Source organism: Bos taurus, chromosome 6 (assembly GCF_002263795.3).
Source record: "Bos taurus isolate L1 Dominette 01449 registration number 42190680 breed Hereford chromosome 6, ARS-UCD2.0, whole genome shotgun sequence".
Lineage (NCBI taxonomy): Eukaryota > Metazoa > Chordata > Mammalia > Artiodactyla > Bovidae > Bos > Bos taurus.
In genome coordinates this window covers 115,683,450-115,704,974 of record NC_037333.1, presented here as the reverse complement: position 1 = coordinate 115,704,974, position 21,525 = coordinate 115,683,450, and the positions used below count along the sequence as shown (strand labels likewise).

Here is a 21,525-nt window from a genome sequence, read left to right as displayed (position 1 = left end):
GGAAAAGGTCAGTTTTCATTCCAATCCCAAAGAAAGGCAATGCCAAAGAATGCTCAAACTACCGCACAAATGCACTCATCTCACACGCTAGTAAAGTAATGCTCAAAATTCTCCAAGCCAGGCTTCAGCAATACGTGAACTGTGAACTTCCAGATATTCAAGCTAGTTTTAGAAAAGGCAGAGGAACCAGAGACCAAATTGCCAACATCTGCTGGATCATGGGAAAAGCAAGAGAGTTCCAGAAAAACATCTATTTCTGCTTTATTGACTATGCCAAAGCCTTTGACTGTGTGGATCACAATAAACTGTGGAAAATTCTGAGAGATGGGAATACCAGACCACCTGACCTGCCTCTTGAGAAATTTGTATGCAGGTCAGGAAGCAACAGTTAGAACTGGACACTGAACAACAGACTGGTTCCAAATAGGAAAAGGAGTACATCAAGGCTGTATATTGTCACCCTGCTTATTTAACTTCTATGCAGAGTACATCATGAGAAACGCTGGGCTGGAAGAAACACAAGCTGGAATCAAGACTGCCAAGGGATATATCAATAACCTCAGATATGCAGATGACACCACCCTTATGGCAGAAAGTGAAGAGGAACTAAAAAGCCTCTTGATGAAGGTGAAAGAGGAGAGTGAAAAAGTTGGCTTAAAGCTCAACATTCAGAAAACGAATATCATGGCATCTGGTCCCATCACTTCATGGGAAATAGATGGGGCAACAGTGGAAACAGTGTCAGACTTTATTTTTGGGGGCTCCAGAATCACTGCAGATGGTGACTGCAGCCATGAAATTAAAAGACGCTTACTCCTTGGAAGAAAAGTTATGACCAACCTAGATAGCATATTGAAAAGCAGAGACATTACTTTGCCTACAAAGGTTCATCTAGTCAAGGCTATGGTTTTTCCACTGGTCATGTATGGATGTGAGAGTTGAACTGTGAAGAAAGCTGAGTGCTGAAGAATTGATGCTTTTGAACTGTGGTGTTGGAGAAGACTCTTGAGAGTCCCTTGGACTGCAAGGAGATCCAACCAGTCCATTCTGAAGGAGATCAGCCCTGGGATTTCTTTGGAAGGAATGATGCTAAAGCTGAAACTCCAGTACTTTGGCCACCTCATGCGAAGAGTTGAGTCATTGGAAAAGACTCTGATGCTGGGAGGGATTGGGGGCAGGAGGAGAAGGGGACGACAGAGGATGAGATGGCTGGATGGCATCACTGACTCGATGGACGTGAGTCTGAGTGAACTCCGGGAGTTGGTGATGGACAGGGAGGCCTAGCATGCTGCGATTCATGGAGTCGCGAAGAGTCGGACACGACTGAGCGACTGAACTGAACTGAACTGTAGAGAATAGTACTAATGAAAAGTAGGGGAAAAGGTTTGGATTCTGTCTCCACTCCGTATAAGCCAGGTGGCTTCAGACAAGGCTCACTTCTCGGAGTCCCTGTGGCCTCGTCTTTGATGTGTAAACGCAGTGTTCAGGGCTCTTGTGGGAGGAGCGACACCTGTGAGACGCTGCCGAGAGCTGCGTGAAAGTGCCCGTGAGCTCCTGCGAGGCAGAAACCCGTCCCCTGGTGGTGCATGCTGTCCTGCACACTGCCTTAGTCTTGTTTGAACGCCTGGCAGACCCCCGGGGCCTGCTGCTGCCCTAGCACAGCTGCGCTCACCTGACTTCCAGCATCCGGGTCTCAGGAAGCAGCACCTCACACTGAAAGCTTATGGACCCAGAAAATAGACCTTTTCCATTCTGAGTGCCTCATGCCTTATGCTTAGTTTGTTTCTTGATAATTCCCAATGGAATTGATGGAATGTTGGCTTAGATTCACATGTGTGTGTGAGTGTGTGAGAGTGAGTGTGTGTGAGTGTGAGTGTGTGTGTGTTCAGATTTACTAGCAATCACTGGAATGAGGCTAAAACAAAAATCAGAACATTGCTTTTTTACTTGTTAAATTTGCAGACATTAAAAAATACTCAGGATTTTTTCAGAGATGATACAACTTTTTTAAAAGGCAACTTGGGGGATTTCACTGGCGGTCCAGGGGCTAAGACTTTGTGCTGCTGATGCAGGGGGCCCAGGTTCAATTCCTGGTCAGGGAACTAGATCCCGTGTGCCGCAGCTGAGACCCTGCACAGCCAAATAAATAAATATTAAACAAAAGGAAAGACAGTTTGGCCTGTTTGATTGAGGCATTTCGATTTGGGGGTTTCTCCTTAGGAGAGTGTCCAGTGACGCTGGTGTAGTGCTGGTCAGCCCATGAAACAGTGAAAGAGAATCTTCATAGCTTACCTGCAGGGGGATTGAAACACTCGGTACGTTTATGGAAAGAAGTATTAGTTAACTTTATTAAAGATGATTTATAGATCTGTGAATAGATGGTATAATAATAATATAAAAATTAAATTTAAAAATTACGAAGGATTTTTGCTTCTGACTAAGATGGTTAGATGGCATCACCGACTCAATGGACATGAGTTTGAGCAAACTCTGGGAGAGAGTGGAGGACAGGGGAGCCTGGCATGCCACAGTCCATGGGGTCACAAAGAGTCAGACGTGACTGAGCGACTGAACAACGACAGGTTCATCATATCCCACAGAATGGGCGCATCTCCACGCTTCCTAGTTCGCCTTTCATAGCCCAAGGCCACCATGGGGACGCTCCTCCCAGCTCCGAGCTTGCGGGCCCCGCCAGGCTCTGGGGTTGCAAAGACACGACTGAGCAACTTTCACTTTCACTTGATGGTAATATCAGCTTCCATCTGTTCAGGGCCAACATGATGAACCTCTTTCCATTGTCTTACTGTTAACCTATGTGAATCTTTACATTTAAAATGTATTTCTTATGGCAGCAAATATTGGGTTTTCTCATTTGATCAGAAAAATCTTCTACATTTCATGTCATTATTGATATAACTAGGTTTATTTTTTATTTTTTTGGCTTCAGCGGGTCTCAGCTGCAGCACACAGGGCTTAGCTGTCCTGCAACACGTGGGATCCTAGCTTCCTGACCAGGGGTTGAACCCATGTCCCCTACATTAGAAGGCAGATTCTTAATCAACGAACCACCAGAAAAGTCCCTAAAGCTAGGTTTGAATCTGCAATCTGCCACTGTGCTGTGACTTCCCTGTTTGGCACATATGCTCTTTAATTGCCCTTTTCTCTGTTTCTGCCTTCTGGATTAAATATCGTTTGGGTCAGCTTCAGTTATTTGTCTCACTGTTGGTCATGTTTCCCTGCTTCTTGGGAAGCATTCCTGACCATTTCTGATCAGATGCCAGACCTTATAACTTCTATCTTTTTGGGTGCTATACACTTTGCAATTCTGACGTTCCTGAAGCTTGCCCCGGAATGCAGCTGTGTTGCTCTGAAGGACTAGGGCCGTCCTGGGTTCTGCCTGCAGGCAGGATCAAAATAGCGTCTCACCTAGGGCTGAGCTTAGTCAGCTCTGTTGTGAAGGCAAAGCCTTCTGAGCAGCCGACCCAAGGCGCCAGAAGGATGAGGTTTCCCCTCTAGCTGGAAAAGCAGGAGCTTTTCCCGCACTTGGAGTTTCAGCACCTGCTCCCTCCAGCCCCTTCAGCTGACTCTACCCGCAGCCCCAGGCCACTTTCTGCAGCAAGACTCAGCTGAGACCTGAGGGCTCCGCGCATCTCGGGGTCTCTCTGTGCAGCTCGCCCCTCTCTGGTCATCCCCCAGTGGACCCAGCCACCCTGCCTCCTGAGGCCATCAGCTCTGTCTCCCCGTCTCAGCAGCCGTGGGCTCTCCCGGGTCCCCCTCTTCATGTCCTCACTGGGAAACCTCTTCCAGGCAGTCATCTGGGGAAATCCTGAGGCTCGTCGCGTTAGCTCTCCATTTATCCAGAGATGCCTAGTACCTGATGCCTTGAAACCACAGTTACATGCGTTTTATCCATTATCAACTGCTTTAGGCAGGAAGGCAAACCCTGTCCTTGTCACTTATTTTGTTGTTCAATCGCTAAGTCGTCTGACTCTTTGTGACCCCATGGACTGCAGCACGCCAGGCTCCCCTGTCCCCTGATTTAGTTATTGGAGAGTGTCTTAAAGAGCATGGTTAGAAGTAGTGTATAAACGTACTTTTTTTCTTTTTTAAAAATTGGGGTAGGATGGGCGCACGACACCGTGAGTCTGGTTTGGTTCGCTTGTATGATGCGCCGCGGCAGCCAGCACCTCTGTCGTGTCGTTGGCATTCCTTTTTGTGTGTTGAGAGCAGTAAAGAGCTACTCTCTTAGCAACTGTGAAGTTTAAAATGCAGTATTGCTGACTGCAGTCACTAAGCTGTGCGTCAGAGCTCCAGGTTATCTCCTAGTTACAAGTAAGCCTACTTTTTCAGCTGTGAATTTTATGGAATCTCTGAACAAGTATTTCTGTCTCCTTCTCTCTCTCTTTTTTAAAGATTACTTAATTACTTATTTTTGGCCGTGCTGGGTCTCCCTTCCTTCTCGGGCTTTCTCTTGTTGCAGCAGGCGGGGCCCGTCCGGCTGTGGTGCGCGGGCTGCTCTTGTTGCAGTGCTCAGGCTCAGTATTGTGGTGCCTGGGCTTAGCTGTCCCTGCAGCATGTGGGAGCCTCCCAGTCTTCCCACACCAGGGAGCGAACTCGTGTCCCCTGCATTGGCAGGCGACTCAACCACTGGACCACCACGGAAGCCCCCAAATACAATATTTCTGATGAAAATTTTGTGTCTGAATTCAGATGTGCGGTAAAAAAGATTGTTCTATAGCACACTAATTTCTTCATGTTGATTACATGTTGAAGTAATATTTTTGATACATTGGGTTAAATGAAATATATTATTAAAATGAATTTTACTTGTATGTCTAACATCCTTTTTCTGTTCCAGAACCCCACATAGGATACCAGAAACTTAACTGCGTTTCATCGTCATGTCTTCTCTTGGCTGTGACAGTCTTTCTTCTGTTTTCACTTAGAAATTCTCCAGAATTTCAGAAACTTTTGGGCATCGCTATGGAACTTTTTCTGCTGTGCAGTGACGACGCGGAGTCAGATGTCAGGATGGTGGCTGACGAATGCCTCAACAAGGTCATAAAAGTAAGAGCCCTCTGGACGGTGTTCTCTGAGATGCGGTCACTATGGCTAAGAGGAGAAACCGTAAATTGGCGTTCTTCTCTTCTGAGCAGCAGGGTCCTGTAGGGCGGCTGCACTTTTTAATCTAATAGTGTGTGGTTTGGAGGCACTCTAGTGTCTGCCAGGGTGCTGCCTGTACCTGCCCACTCAGAGGGCACGGGTTTCCTCTCATGCCTGCGCGGGGCGTAGGTCAGGGATGGGCGCTGACGGTGACCACTGGGGACCCTTGGACCGAGTGTCACGCTGCTGAGAAACTGCGAGGCCCCGAGACGGCAAGGGGACGGACGGTGGGGTCTGCTGTTGGTGTCTTTGTCCCCCAAGTCCTGGGTCAGGCAGGACTGTTCACAGGGAAGGATGTGCCTTCTCTGGTCGCTTGGCTGGCATTCTGGCTGGAGTTGGTTTGAGATAGGAGATAGGAGTTCCCAGAAAAAGTTGGTGAAGCCAGAAAGCCAGAGCCGCCTGGGTGGGAGGTGAGGTGAGGAGCGCGGGAAACGCCTGTCCTCTTTGCTCAGGCTTTCCCGGTGCAGAGTCTGAGATCCCTGTAGCTTTAATCTACTTTTCCCTTTTCCTGTTTTTTGATGTTATTGAAGATGAAGTGCTTCTTTCATAATTCTTACTGCCTTGGAAAACGGCCCTTGTTTTTCTCATTCTGCCCTTCTCCTGGTTTGTATCCCCAGCCATCCTGGGGGTTCCGCTGACAGTGTGCTCCTGCCTTCAGATAATGCAGTCTCAGATGGGAAGCATGTTTGTACGGAAATGGCTGAATGCATGGTGTAAGCTCTGAGTTCTGGGAGATGTTGGCAGCTCATCACTGCAGTCTAGAGGCGGAGGTGATTTCTGTCTGGGGAGGCAGAGGAGGCTCCCTGGAGGTGGTGGCAATTAGGTGAATGAAAAGATTTAGGACCTTCTCTTTTTTTGGCTTGCTGTGCGGCATGCGCAGTCTTGGTTTCCCCAACCAGGGATCGAACCCGTGCCCCACTTGAACCCGTGCCCCACTGCAGTGGGAGCAAGGCGTGCTCTAGGGACGTCCCATAGGACCTTCTTTACCCTTGCAGACTCACAGGGGAGGGGGACTCTGCCAGAGAACGGGAGATGTTGAGGATCAGTTCAAGGGGTTTGTACTTTATTTGGTAGAGAATGAAGAAAGGGAAGAGCTCTCGAAGATTTGCAACCAGGTAGTTCAAGTAGCCTGGTGGTGCCTTGTAGCCTGCCTTGGACAGGAGAGAGGCTGTGTGCCCGGAATCCGGAGGGAGGCTAAGTGTCCAGGGAAGAGAGGGGGCCCCTGAACCAGTAGGAGGTGCTGGGGTTCGAGTGAGGAGCAGGGGTGGGACTGTCACGGGCTGGCCCTGGCGGCTTGTGTCCCCGGTGTCGGGGTGGGGACAGGAGCAGGGAGGGTCGGGGGCATATTAGCATCGCCGGTGACTGTGAGCGCCTATTCACTGGTGTTTCACAGCTTTGGAGTGTACTTTTCTCTTGTAATAAAATACATTTGACATTAGCTTATAAAACATTTATAAAGTGAAACAAAACTCGGATATGCCTTTTAGTTTTACTGGCCAAGCAGTGTTTTACTATATACTTGTCTGTTTTGATGTGCTTGTTTAGGGGATTGTAGTACAAACTGAAACAGTAGCGTTAGAATTTTAAAATATCCGAGGCATTATTCAGAACCTCCCAGAATGTGACCCTGTTTTGATTTTCAAGCTCGCTGAGCCTCTGTGAGCTTTGCAAAGACCAGTTGGTCTACAGATGTCACATGCTTATATCATAGGAAAGGCAGAGGGCTTTTTGTGGAGGCTTGGGTACGTCTCCCCTAGCTTCTTCCAGCTTCATTACGTCTTCCTCGCTTCTTGTGACCAGGCTGTTGGCACTGCCGTTTCGGAGGAGCGGGCTCTCAGGGCTGAGAGTGGGGCACAGAGGCCTTTCCGTCTTTGGAGCCATCTCCAGCATGGACTCTGTCCCTACTGGTGGTTGCCATCAGCCATTATTGCTGGGTTGAAGTTGCCCGTGTGGCTGTTTTTTGGTTTGACTTGTAATCGAGCAACAGGGGTAGGGCTCTGAGGAGCTTGTGGTTCCAGCAGATTCGTGTGTCGCTGGGGCCCTGAGGTGGGGAGCACCCGTGCATCATGGGAGGACCAGACCTTTGGGAAGGATGCAGCTTCTGCGTGGAGAGGAGTGTCCCCATGCCAGAATCAGGGCTTTGACCTTGGGTATCTGCCTCCTGCCCCGCTGGCTCTGCAGACTCCAGGGCATTGCTTATGTTGGATCATCATAAAAAATGATGATTAAAGAATGTGCTTTAATGATTAAAAATGATTAAAGGATGTACTTTAATTGAACATAAGAGCTTTAGAGTGAATTTGAACTATCTGCCATTTAATTTTGATATTATGTAGTATTCGATTGTAATGAACATTCTTTTCCTTCCTTTTTAAATATTATAGTGAATGACCTGTGTCTAGTTGGTAGCTGCCTGCATACATATACTTCTTTCTTAATGAACAAGTCTTCAATTTAGTTGCTATTATATTCTCCTTTGCGTCCAAATTGAACTTTTAGTTGCCCTTTGGATTTCTTTAGAGCTGCTCTGTTGCTGCGTTCAGTCGCCCAGTGGTGTGCGACTGTGGCCCCGTGGACCGCAGCACGCCCGCTCCACTGCCCTTCACCGCCACTCTCAGAACTGCTGGTAGACTGTGCCTTCCGTGAGCAGATCTCTTGTGTTTTCTTGTAGGCTTTGATGGATTCTAATCTTCCGAGGTTGCAGCTAGAACTCTATAAGGAAATTAAAAAGGTAGGTTTTTGTTTTTCATTATTGAGGAAAGTCTGTTGATCCCCTGTATTGAGCAGTGTATGAAAATTTCTTTTACTTGAGAAGTAAAAATGTTAGAAGGAAACAAATGCTGTTTGGTAAAGTAGACTCTGTTGTTTTACTTTTCCTCAGGAAGTTGCTCCTCATTATTTGTTAAATGAGATGGGACTTAAAATGGTAGTTTTAAGAGAAAAATCTTTATAATTTCATCCCATTAAACCTTAAAATGTCAAAAGCAGGTGCAGGCTTGAACGGCCTTTTCTCTAGAGATGGGAGCGGGCGGCGAGAGGCGCTTTTGTGTGTTTGAGGTCCTGCTGACGCCTGCAGTCTGCGGCTCCTCCGCGTAACTCTCTGCTCTTCACTCCCTCAGAACGGCGCCCCTCGGAGCCTGCGCGCTGCCCTCTGGAGGTTTGCCGAGCTGGCTCACCTGGTCCGGCCTCAGAAATGCAGGTGAAGTGGACGCTTTGGGTCATCGCTGTTACTGCTGTTTTGGTCGGGGGCCAGCTCCCGTGGCCTCTTCCCGTCTCGGCTCAAAAGCCGTCTCTCTGGAGGTCTTCCCCGACGCCACTGTCTGAAGCCGTCCACCTCCTCCGGTCCTGCTGCAGTGCATGTCCGCTTCCTTTCCCTCACAGCAGCCATGGCTCTGAAACGCTGTCTCACATTGGTTCGTTTTCTGCCCACCCTCCCCCAAGGGACGCAGGAGCCGAGTCCCAGCACAGCAGGGCGTCCCTGTCGGGCCCTGCTGTGGCCCAGCCCCGCTGACGGGGTCTGCCCGGGGCTTGCCGAGGAGATGCTTGTCGGCGGGCGCAGAGTGCGCGCCGCCTCACTGCTGCTCACCGTAGGGACTACAAAAAACTGTCTTTGTCTATCACGTGGGTTAGAAATAGACACTGTGAAGAAAGTTTTGACTGATTGAAACAATTGTATCTTTTTCTTTAATTCATTAGTTTATTTTGATTGAAGGATAATTTCCTTACAATGTTGCAGTGGTTTTTGCCACATGTCGACATGAATCACCCACGGTGAACCTGTCCCCCCATCCTGAACCCCACTCCCACCTCCCTCCCCACCCATCCCGTGGGTTGTCCCAGAGCACCAGCTTTGAGCTCCCTGCTTCACGCACCGAGCTTGCACTGTTCACATGTTTCACGTGTGGTAATGTACATGTTTCAGCTATACACGATTCTCTCAGATCATCCCACCCTCGCCTTCTCCCATGTAGTCCAAAAGTCTGTTCTTTACATCTGTGTCTCTCTTTCTTAATGGATTGAAAACCAAAGGAAGGACCACCGTTTTAACTCCTTTCTCGTCTCTGTGACCGGCAAGATGTGCTGATGTCCATGGATACCTTGGCTCTGTCCCTGCGGGACTGGTGGCGTGGCAGAAACCCTCTCCTTTGACACCAAAGATCTGTCCCACGGGGTCAGAGTGTGATACGAATCTTACACGATGTGGACATACAGTCACCAGGGGAATCCCTCCATGTAACCTCGCTCCTTTACTGTCCGTAGTTTGGAAACTTCTTATTAATATATGTCTGAAGCAATGCATCCCAGGTTTTCCACATAGAAGCCAAAGAGACCTTAAAATCTATGATTGGGTCATGCCATTCCCTTACTTGAACTTGCCACTCATTTCCCACAGCTGTTCAGATAAGTCCAGACTCCGTACAAGGCCCAGGGAGACCTGGCCCCAGAGCCCCCGTCCCCGCAGACACTGTTGACTCACTGACCCCCTTGGCTTCTCTGGAAAGTTGAGCGTGTGTTGTTGTGATGTCTGGCATGCTCTCCCCTTGGGCCATCTCTTTCTCGGAGGGCCCGTCTCCCTCCCTGTGCAGTGCCAGGGGAGCCGCTGCTTGCTGCCTGTCTCTGCCTCTAGAGGGCGCCCTGCCTGCGCCCAGCGCGCCTGTCCTGGGACTGCTCCTCTCCAGGCCCGCACTGCCCGCTGCTCTCTCGGGGCTGGGGCTTCTCACCAAGGCCTTATTCAGTGGGAATGCTTAGAAAAAAACTGTGCAGTCCTCCCTATTTAAGAAAGCTCCATTCTCATTTCTTGGTGCTTTCTTTCTGTTATTTTCTAATTTAAAATCTGACTGTTTTAATAGCTGTAATAATTTACTGCAGAGAATTTTAAAAACAAGCTATTGATTCATCTGCACTGAGTCTTCCCGCTGAGGTTTGTTTATTTTCCAGGAAGGACTCTGGCATATAAAAACTAACAGGTACTGAGCTGACCACTCGTGTTTCTCATTAAGGTAGACTTGGAAGAGTAACAGGTGTTCCTCTCCCACCGCAGGCCGTACTTGGTGAACTTGTTGCCTTGCCTGACACGCACAAGCAAGAGACCTGAGGAGTCTGTTCAGGAGACGTTGGCGGCAGCGATCCCTAAAATTATGGCTTCTTTTGGCAACTTTGCGAACGACAATGAGATTAAGGTATGAGCGTTGCCTCAAGCCACAAGCGTGTGAATGAGTCTTAGTGGGAGTCGCCCTTTTGTACAGACAGGCATTTGAGAGTGCTTCATAATTTGGATTATAATTCTTTGAATTCTTGAAGGCACACAAAGGGCCTCTTTCCCCTTCTGCCTTCTCACTGTGGGGTGAAAAGTTGAGCAGGGAGACAGTTTATAGAAGCAAATTCAAAAGGCATTTTGCCAGAGCAGACTGGTTTTGGTGTCCAGGCTTGACTGCCTAGCCTGATTGAAGCCAGCGGCGGTCCCTGAACTGCAGGCGGAGCCGGCACCCCGACGGCGTCCTCTGAGTGTGAGTGCCCGCGGCCGGGGCGCCGCTCAGCCTCCTGTTTGTTTGCGCCCCTGCCGGCAGTCTTCATCCCCTCTCTCGGGTCCTGTTCAGAGTGTCCGGGCACACGCCCTGAGGGTTGCCAAGAGTCCTGGCCTTCTCCTCTTAGTGGGCCGGTCCTGTGCCAGAGTTTCTCTGGGTACTTCCCTCTACATTTCTAAATCACATGCTTACATTGCAGGTTTTGGGGGTTTTATGTATATGTTTCACAGTGGGGAAGGTGTGTTTAGCGCTAACCTTTCTCCCATCTTCCACCACAGTGATGTAAGTGTTCGGTGTGTATGTTACTGCGCCTGAGTGGCGGTCACAGCTAGTCCTGGGCTGTGCTGTGCTTGTGCTTGTTTCTTTGTATAGCGTTTCGCTATTTCTGGAGTCAGCAGTTGCCTCTTTTTCGTGTGCTTATTACTCTCTGGCGCTCCCCACCTTGTCACACCTTCTCCTGGCGCTGTGAGCGTGTCTCTGCACTTGTGCGCACGAAGGCTGGTTGACCGGACCTGATTCTTCCCCTGGCCGTCGTGGGTCCTCCAGCCGCCGCTGCAGCAGCCTGGTAGGGCTCCCTGGGCCTGTCTTACAGCATCTTGGCCCCCCAGCAGAAGCCTGCTTGCCAGCTGCCGGGTGCCCATCTCTCTAGGCTTACTGCTAGAGAGGGGCTGTGTGGACAGTCTCAGTGGTCAGAAGGCAGACTTTTCCTCAGTTCCTCTCTTTTCTCGGTGCTGGCGTCCGTCCTCTGCTCTGGCGGCCTCTCCGGGATCCCGCCTCTGCAGGAGCTGGGGAGCGGTGCCCATGTCCCAGGAGCAGCCCGGCATGCAGCTGTCTGTCCCCACGCCCAGGCCACGCTCACGGGTCTCTGGCGCCCCCGCACCCGAGCTCTCCGTAGCACTCCGTGGCTGGGCTTGCTTTGGGCGGTGGCTTTCGGTCCTTCTCCCCAGCTCCTAAACAGGCTCGTGTAGGAGCACCTCTCTGGGGACCGCTCACTCAGTTTCCTCTTGTTTGCCGTCTAGCTTCCGCATTTGCGAATGCCTCTCGTCTGCCGTTGCCCCCGTCCTGTTCTTTTTACCCCTGTGAGTTCATGCATGTGACACCTTGTGCCCAGGTTCCTGTGGGTTGTCTGGGTGGTAGACGTCCACGGTTCTGACCAGCAGGTTTGATCAGAAGCTTCCTGACAGGAGCCCTGTTGTGTTAGGTGTGGAGACTCTCGAGCTTTTCTTTGGCTGATGTGGAATGAAGACACAGCACGTGGGCGACACATGCCTCCTCAGCTAGGGGCCACAAAGCGAGACTGTGCTTGCGGCCGCCGCCCAGGTCTGCACGTGCAACGTTAGCGGCACCCAGGGGCCTCTCCCAGCCTCTCCCTGTCTGCGTTCCCTCCTTCCTCTCCAGGGTTGGTCACACTGACCTGGCGTCTAATGCCAGGGGGTCTGTCTTTAAGTTGTAGCCGTGGAGAACCTTACGGTATGTAAGTATGTAAGTCGCAGCGTGTGAGCCGTAGCCATGAGGACCTTGGGGCATGTACTCTCAGTCTGGTCTCTTCTGCGCAGCACTAAACTTGTGAGAGTCTTGCCTGTCGCCGTGTGTCACTAGATCTTGCGGTTTTGGAGCTGCGAGCGTTCCCTTGGGTGAGTGTGATGCAGCCGGCCCTTTTACTGCTCTGGACCCTGGACCGGGGGTCGCCTGAAGTGCTGATGTCCCGAATGCTGCCGCGCCGTGCTCGTGCGGGTCTCCTGGAGCACAGGTTGTGACACCTGGAACGGCAGCTGTCGGGTGTGAGGGTGGATGTTGCCACTTCGGCAGACACCGCAGAGCTGTGCCAAGTGCTGGGCAGTGCACAGCTTGTCATCGCTGGCACGGGTGATCCTGGCAGCTCCCTGTACCGCCGGACTGGAACGGTCGTGCTTTTCAGTGACATCGTCTGCTGAGTACACTCTGCTGCCGCATTTGGTTGAATTTCTGTTTCCATTCCCTGAAGTGCTCTTGACTCCAAAGTGGAATGGTTTTTGTGTCTCTTTTCTTTTGAAGTGCTCTAAATACATGTCCTGTCGGTGTTTAGAAGAGTGGAACTATCTTACCCTACCATCTATTATGCTTCCTCCTCCTCATGAGAAGACCTTTAAGGACAGTGCGGGGACCTCCCACCAGCTGCCTTTACAAGGCTTTCTCAGGACTGTGGCATTTGGACCCAAGAACGCCCCCTGGAGCTCGCAGATTCAATTTTATTATTATTCCAAACTTGAGGTTCAACGTGGGCTGACTCATCATAGTAATGTTTAGTTTTCATTCTGCTTAGAAGTTTGCACTAGTCAGAATGAGTCTTGACTTACTGTTTCCAAGATGATGTATGTGTGTGATCTCACTGAAAGGAGTTCTTTAAGATGCTCTCTGTTTGGAGCTAAGAGTGTGTCAGAAATAAGTTGAGCGGTTTCTCTCCAGGTGTTGTCTCTGAGGAGAAACTGTTGGCCATGGTCTCCTGGGGGTGTCATGTGGCTGGGGGTCTGGTCCTCCCCTCTCTGGTTCCAGAGCTCTGATCTGTGAATTCACAGAGTGTCAGTGATCCCTGAGAGCCAGTTAGTGTTAGCCACACTGTTAGGAGAAGCTCGCTTACAAGTCGGATGCTGCTCTGCTAAGTTGTGCTGGTTTGCTGACAGGCAGACCTTCCCCGGTGGCGTCTGCGTATCTCTGACTGCTCAGCCGCGCTCTGCACGCACCCAGCAGTAACAGGGCCAGGTCACTGCTCAGAGTGATGGGGATAGGTGTTCTTAAGTAGCATGGTCACCAAGCTCATGCAGCTGCGTAGTCACCCCCTTTCATTCTTTGGATATTTTTGTGAAGACTTAAATGGCCATCGCTAGAAGTATAGCACTGTGTCCTTTGGAGGCACGGTAACAAAGTCTCCTTCTCTGATTTCTTAGGAAGATAACTTTGAGTGTGTGGTCTCAGTTCAGCCGTATTGCACGTTTCCAGACCTGAGAGTGTCTCTTAGTGGCTTTAGCAGCAAGTTGACAAGCTGTCATTTAGGCATTCTCCTCCTGGACTTCATTATTTGTTGATTTTTTTTTTTAATTGCATTTATTTTACACAGCACTACTCACTCACCCTGGGCTTCCCACATGGCTCAGTGGTAAAGAATCTGCCTGCAACGCAGGAAACATGAGTTTGATCCCTGGATCGGGAAGATCCCCTGGAGAGGGAAATGGCAACCCACTCCAGTGTTGTTGTCTGCAGAATCCCATAGACAGAGGAGCCTGGCGGGCTATAGTCCATGGGGTTGCAAAGAGTCAGACACAGCTCAGCAACTAAACAACAGTAAAAACTCACTGACCCTGGCCGTAGGCCTTGCGGGGACATGTTTTGTAGAAATGAAGGCTTTCACTCTGATATAGGGACGTAGATGCTAAGCAGGGCCCTCCTTGCAGTTCATAAAGAAGTGAAGAGTCTGCACACACATATAGCTCTGAGGTATCCCACACTTGAAGGGTTTCCATTTGGCTCTGGAAAAGTCTCAAGTGGTTAATGCTTTATACTTTGCGAGAACTTGGAGCAGGTCATGCTTCTCTGAAATATGTGCTGAGTTTCCCCGAGCCTCATCTTCCGCCCACTTGGGTTTGGCTTCCACAGGTTCTGTTGAAGGCTTTCATCGCGAACCTGAAGTCCAGCTCCCCAACTGTGCGGCGGACAGCAGCGGGCTCGGTGGTCAGCATCTGCCAGCACTCCAGGAGGACGCAGTACTTTTACAGCTGGCTGCTCAGCGTGCTCCTAGGTGAGGCCCGACCGGCCAGTGCCTCGCCCCGGGGTGTGGGGGCCCCTGGCAGCTTCCCGAGATAGGCCTTTGAAATTCTTTTACGGTCAGGCAGCCCCTCCTCAGCTTCCTGACGGGGTCCTTCAGCCTGGCTGATGGGGGAGTGTACAGGCGCGCCCGAGGGGGTGGCGTGAGGCCTGGGGAAGCCTCTCCCCGCCCTCCTCCCTGGGGCAGCAGCGTGGATGCGCCGGCCCAACGAGAGCCAGCGGGGTGGGGTGGGAGCCTTCCTGGGACTGGCCTTCCAGGCCGCACACCTCACGGCCTCTGTGCAGGCCCTGGATGCAGGGAGCCCGAGCCACAGGCCGTCTGGACGGCTGTAGGCCTGCTGACCAGGCCTCCCGCCTGGGGGCGGTGGTGGGAATCGGTCCCGGCAGGTGGCGCGGGCAGCACCTGGGCAGCGGATGCAAGAGAGCTGCCTGGTTTCCCCTCGCTGTGCGGGGCCTTGCTGAGCCAAGGGGCCAAGTGTCTCCCCCAGCGGCGCCCCTGGGTCTCTGCTCGAGGCCGTGTGCTTTTCTGTAGTGATGCTCGTGCCATCTGTGTCCCCCCAGCCTCAGGGTGCCTCTTGGGTCTCTTCCTGTTAGCAGAGGGCGCCATGGGCTCCCAGCAGCGGGTCCGCTGTGACAGGCTCGCTGCTGCCTTTGTAGGTTTGCTGGTCCCCGTGGAGGGGGAGCACCCCACCCTCCTGATTCTCGGCGTCCTGCTCGCGCTGAGGTACTTGGTGCCCCTGCTGCAGCAGCAGGTCAAGGACACAAGCCTGAAAGGCAGCTTTGGGGTGACGCGGAAAGAGATGGAAGTCTCTCCCTCGACGGAGCAGCTCGTCCAGGTAGGCAGCCCCCGAGCTTCACTCCGATGCCTGTGCAGACAGGACCAGCGTTCAGAAACTCGGCTCCTTTGGAAGAGAAGCAGCGGAACCGAGAACAGAGAGTTAGGACTGTGCACTCTGGAGCTGGAGCTGCTGGCTCAGACCCTGGGTCATGACCCCAGGTCCTCGACCTTTGTATGGTGGGACAGCGGAGTAAAACAAAGGTGTTCTTACAAGCTTTCCAAGATGATTCCATAAGCCCCTTGGGGATGAATCCCAGCCTCGGTGTCACTTCATCCGCAGGTGTCTCACGTGGGGCCCTGTAGGTGAGGACTCTGTGTTTCTAATTTTAAGGGCAATGCCTTTGTCACACCTGAAGAAAAGAACATTTGCTTAGCATCAGATACCTACGCATCCCTGTCACTTTGTTCTTCCGCTCTTTGGAACCAGCATCCAGATGAGACTGGCTGTGAAGGATGTCCGTCTCTTTGATCTCTTGGTCCCCTTCTGTGTCTAATTTCTCTTAGAGTTCAGTTTTTGAAGAATCGGATCATCAGTCCTGTGGAACTCCTGGCAATCTTGTTTTTATTCCTTGACTCTCCACTGTGTGAGTTAACAGTTCTCTTTGCTGTCTGTATTTCCTGTAAACCAGTAACTGGAGTGAGACGCTTGTCAGAGTCAGTGCATGTTTTATAACATGCGTAATATCTGAGTTCAGTACTACCTGGACAGTATTTTAAAACAAATATTATTGGGGCTGCATACTCAGAATTTTTTTCTGATTTTTTTTTTTTAAAGAGGCTTCTTAGTCAAATGTTTGGAGACCATTGGCCTCGTGGGGGAGGCAGGCAGGCTTTCACTAAATAGCACGGTGGGAGGGCTGGTGTTCTGTAGCGTGTGTGGTGCGGGGGCTGTGGACAGGCCGTTAATAGCTGATGATGCTTTGGGGAGAGTAGGCTTTGACCAGAGACAGAAAGTTGGGAGGAGAGAGCTTTGCGGACTGTGGCCTTCGCCAGGGCCACGGAGTGAGAGACTGAGTGTGTGGGCAAGGGCGAGCTGGCGAGCAGAGGCGTCCAGGCTCTCCCAGGTCAGCTGGGGTGCTGGGGGAAGATGCCATGAGAGGTGTGCGGAAAGCTGTGCTGAACTAGGAGAACAGCAGTCCTGGGAGGCTAAGGGAAGGGCTGGGGAGGCGCTGTTTCATTGATTTCCGACTTCCTTAATAGTTACATTTCTTCAACGTGATTAAACGCTATGGCACCTTGTCACGTTAGCAAGCTAGGTGAGATTCTCTCTCAAACATATCTAATCTGTATTCTTTTGACTTATGGCCATTTTGAATTAAATTAATTTGATTAAGAACTTCAACTCAACTAATGTAGTGTGGCTAGGTATATTTAAATAGAATTTGAAGTAATCCTGGGCCTGGCTAAATTGGTAAGCAAGTCTGGGCAAAACACAGATATTTCTAGATATGCAAGAATTCATTTTGCTTTTAATGTACACTTTTTTTCTTTTTGTGTATGCTTTAAAAAAAAAATTATTTGAAGATGCATTCTAGCAAAATGAGAAACAGATGCAAAAATCCCAAAGCCCTGAAACCTGGGAAACACAGCTAACCACGAATGTGGTGGAAGCAGTTCTGAGATGACCGTGTGCAGTGGGCTGTTCAGATTCTTCATAGAGACGGGAGGTCCCAGGAGCTCCCTGCGGCCATTGTCATGACTAAGAGCTGGAACAAGGGAAGGTGCATGTGTGTGTGTGTGTGTGTGTGTGTGAGGAGGAAAACCAGGAAGGTACAGCAGAGAAAACTGTTAGCAGTTTTGGAGCAAATTGTTGACTGATTTTAAGCAAGTATGAGACTATAATAATAGAGAATTCACTGAATTGTTATCCTTGGGACATTCTCTTTCAAGTGACACAGGACTAGTGATAGTGAAACAGTTCTCTCTTCTTGGGCCCGGTCACATTAATAGGCTTTGCAGTGAATGATGCTCAGTCGCTCAGTCGTGTCTGACTCTTTGCGACCCCATGGACTCCAGCACGCCAGGCTTCCCTGTCCTTCACCGTCTCCTGGAGTTTGCTCACTCATGTCCATTGAATCGGTGATACCATCCAACCCTCTCGTCCTCTGTCATCCCCTTCTCCTCCTGCCTTCAGTCTTTCTCAGCATCAGGGTCTTTTCTAATGAGTCAGCTCTTTGCATCAGGTGGCCAAAGTATTAGAGCTTCAGCTTCAGGATCAGTCCTTCCAATGAATATTCAGGCTGATTTCCTTGAGGATGGACTGGTTTGATCTCTCCAGTGTCTGAGGGACTCTCAAGAGTCTTCTCCAACACCACAGTTCACAAGCATCAATTCTTCATGAATGAGGTTAATGTGCGCATTTTGAGGTACATACTGGTTTTTTAATTCAGTATTTAGACTCAACATCTAGGCAAAGCACACGTGATTTAAGAAGTTATATCTTAGTGTATAAATGCAGCCCTTAATAACACGAGAGCACTGACTATGCTTCAAAATTTGGGAGGAGGCAGATGAGGTCAGGGAGCATAGGGTATGAGTTTCCTCCATCCATGGACTAAGAAGTCAGGAGAGTCTTTGCTCAGAGCAGACAGGTCAGTAATCACAGCTTAAGCTTGTGAGCTGATTAGGGGTCACGGGCCAACTCCCAGCTCGTAGCAGGAGAGCAACCACAGACAGTATATGCTCGGCTGTGTTCCAGGAAAACTGTGTGCAGAATAGCTGGTGGCCAGGTTTGCCCGCAGACTGGGGGTCACAGACCTGTGACCTAGAGCTGGGAGGTGCCCATCAGAAGAAGCAGAGACATCAAATGAGTCAAAGACTTACCTTATACACTGCTATACTGTCGTTATAAAAAAATACGTATTCTATGATATCACAGGTAGGGCTGCCCAACTTAGCAAATAAAAATAGAGGGCACCAGTTACTTAAATTTCAAGTAAATCACCAGTAACCTTGTTGTGTAAGTAGGCTGGAAATCGCACAGCTCAGTGTTACACTTTGAAATTATTTATCTGAAATTTGCATTTAACTGGGCACTCTGTGTATTATCTGGCACCTCTAATGAAGAAGAAAGGGATAAGCCCATTACGCTCATGTACTGTGGCACAGTGTCACATGTGGTGTGATGCCTTTAAAAGCTTTGGAAACCCTTTCTCAGTGCACTGTGGCCAGTGCTGTTTGCTTGGTTTGTGTGTCTGAGGAGCTGTGTGCACGGTGTGTTTGGGACTTGATTCTCCTTTCCTGGTCCCAGTGTAGGGAGATGGAGCTCTCCATTACCATGCTTCTCCTCTTGTGGAAGTGCTCTGCTTATTTCTAAGGAATTAATATAACCGTGAAAAAAGTCCCGGGACTTTAGAAAACCATGGAAGTGAATCATTACACTGGTAGAAGAGATAGAGAAGTGTTGAGGGGGAGAAGGCACACATTTTCACAACAGAAGACAAAAGCAAAAAGCCTGGAGGCTGGGACATTGTCAGGGCCATGGCTGGCAGTAACGCGGTGCTCCTGTTTCTAGGTGTACGAGTTGACCTTGCACTACACCCAGCACCAGGACCACAACGTCGTGACTGGGGCCCTGGAGCTGCTGCAGCAGCTCCTCCGAACCCCGCCGCCCGAGCTCCTGCGCGCGCTGACCACGGCGGGCGGCGTCCGGCAGCTCGCGGCCTCCAAGGATGAGCCCGGGGGCCGCAGTCGGAGCGGGAGCATCGTGGAGCTGATAGGTAGGGCGTTTGGACGGCCACTCTGGAGTCCACTCTGCCGTGACTCTGCACCCCTCCTGAAACTCGTGCCGGTGTTGGTGAGCCACGGGCGGCTGAGTTGCCTACGACACAGGTGTCGTCCTTCCTCCTGCACACAGGGACTGGGGGGTGCAGGCGGGTGAGGTGAGGCCAGCACGGATGCCTGGCCTCCTGACCTGGACTCGGCTGCCTCCACGTGGCAGTTCACCTGTCGGAGAGTGACGGCACTGGCGCTGTTTGCCCGTGACAGATCCTGGGGTCTTCCTGAGGCCCTCGAGGCCTTTGCTGCCCTCTGGGCTCTGCTCTGTGGTCCCGCCTGGTTCTAGGCAGCCCTCTGTCCCTCCTCCTCCTCCGGCCCCTTCTCCCCGCTTTGCTCTTTTTCCCTGTGCTTTTGGGCACTACGTGGCCCTGACCCCACCATATGCTGCTGCTGCAGATCCCCCTGCTTGACTTGGACTGGTCCCCGGGGAGCTAGAAGTCAGGGGTCCCTGAGTGGCAGCCTCTGGACCGGGTCTGGAGCAGTGGAGGCTTCTGGGCCTCTGCGGACCGGCCGCACCAGGCCTGGCGCGTGGGGTCTGCTCAGTGCAGCGCGGGCGAGGTGGCCTTCACCATCAGTACTGACCAGGGAGGGCTGCGATGTCTGCCCGCGGCCTCGTGTGGTCACAGCGTCTGCCTGAGCCCCACGGAGAATCTGTCGCTGTGCATGTCCACTGGGCTTTGTCCTGAGCTGTCCTTTCCCTGTGGGTGCATGCCTGACAAAAATGATTGCTGTCCAGTGATCTAATTTCTAATGACTGTGTCTAATGAAAATGTCTATTTGATTATTGGTTGACCAAGTAATCTGGGTTTTCTAATGTTTTTAGTTTGGCTTTCTAAATGCACTTTGAGCTCTTTTGACGTTTTAGGTCACATCTTTAGAATTGTATTTTTGAGTGCTAATGTAATTTTCAAGTTATTGAAATTAAAGTTATGCAGTTTTTATGTTACAGGATGGTGGTTAAGCACCACCTGTAGAAATAACGTTCATGTATTTTCTAAAGTTGAATCCAGCTTGAAGATTTTCTGATTGTTTCTGGATCTCAGCCGCTTGTACTGTATTCTCACCTGTCATTTTCTGTGACTTACAGCTGGAGGGGGTTCTTCATGCAGCCCTGTCCTTTCAAGAAAACAAAAAGGTGATTATTTCAGAAATGATTGTTTTGAATCTTCCTGCTTTTTCAGTATTTCTCTGATGCAGTTGGCTATGCCTGTGCCTCTTCTCAGCATGGTGATTGTGTGTATAAATGCAGCTGAAATCTGATAACCAGGCCCGAATAGTCCTGTTGGGTGGCTTCAGAAAGTTACTTGTGGATCAGAATTGGTTTATCGTAAATTTCTCTCTCTTTTTTGGGGGGGTGGAGGGCACACCGTGTGACTTCTGGGACCAGGGGTTGATCCCAAGCCTGGCAGTGAGAGTACTGAGTGCTCAGCACGGGACCTCCAGGGAAATTCCCTGTCATAAATTTCTCACGCTTTAGGTGAGGTGTCAGCAAACGTTTTCTGTGAAGGGCCAGGTGTAGCCCTTAGAGTCCTCTTTTTGCAGGGCTTCAGCTCTGTCCTGCGGAGAAGGCAATGGCACCCCACTCCAGTACTCTTGCCTGGAAAACCCCATGGATGGAGGAGCCTGGTGGGCTGCAGTCCATGGGGTCGCTAAGAGTTGGACACGACTGAGTGACTTCACTTTCACTTTTCACTTTCATGCTTTGGAGGAGGAAATGGCAACCCACTCCAGTGTTCTTGCCTGGAGAATCCCAGGGACAGCAGGGCCTGGTGGGCTGCCGTCTGTGGGGTCGCACAGAGTCGGACACGGCTGAAGCGACTCAGCAGCAGCAGCAGCAGCAGCAGCAGCTGTGTCTTGTGGCAGGAAGGTAGGCACAGATGATGCAAAGCTGACGGGCACAGCTGCCTTCCAGCACAGCTTTATTTGGTTGCCAACTCCTGCTCCTGGGGGTGTTCTGTTTGCAAAGGCAGCTCATCATCCCAAAGAAACTTGTTTGGTATTAGTCAGGGATAATGTTTGGTTAATTATTTGGGCCTGGTTGTCATTTTTCAGCCATATTTACCTTTGTACTTACCCAAGTTTTCTGATATAATTATTTTTATTTAATCAAAGTTCTTCTGATATGGTCTGAAAGTTTTGGTACACATCATTTCTTACAGCACCAATCATTTTCTTCCTCTGCTCTAGATTTCCATAGAAAACTATTGCTGTTTTCTATTTTGAAATTCTAAAAGACTCCTTTTTTTTAAATTGACATAAAAAGCTAATTTTTTACATGTAACATGCTAGTCTGTTTCATGTCTTGAGTGTTTAATTGAGGCAGCCTGATGCCTAATATTATTTGTAGTGTTGAGTGGGATCTTACTAGGAATAATATTCTAATCCTGGCTGGATTAGGTAAATGTTTCCTAGAATACTTGGAAT

General features: G+C 50.3%; 1 protein-coding gene across 2 annotated transcripts in view; it reads left to right on the top strand.

The window, feature by feature from the left end:
• The window catches only part of HTT (huntingtin), a 123,716-nt gene that overhangs the window by 19,172 nt on the left and 83,019 nt on the right, over positions 1–21,525 (top strand). Inside the window, exons 3-10 of one of the 2 annotated variants that reach the window (XM_002688430.6) lie at positions 4,947–5,067; positions 7,835–7,894; positions 8,283–8,362; positions 10,205–10,343; positions 14,319–14,460; positions 15,144–15,322; positions 18,839–19,043; positions 20,189–20,236. In XM_002688430.6, coding sequence (XP_002688476.2) covers positions 4,947–5,067; positions 7,835–7,894; positions 8,283–8,362; positions 10,205–10,343; positions 14,319–14,460; positions 15,144–15,322; positions 18,839–19,043; positions 20,189–20,236 — 974 coding nt within the window. The remainder of the gene's footprint in view (positions 1–4,946; positions 5,068–7,834; positions 7,895–8,282; positions 8,363–10,204; positions 10,344–14,318; positions 14,461–15,143; positions 15,323–18,838; positions 19,044–20,188; positions 20,237–21,525) is intronic. The other variant, XM_024993718.2, reaches the window with a different exon arrangement.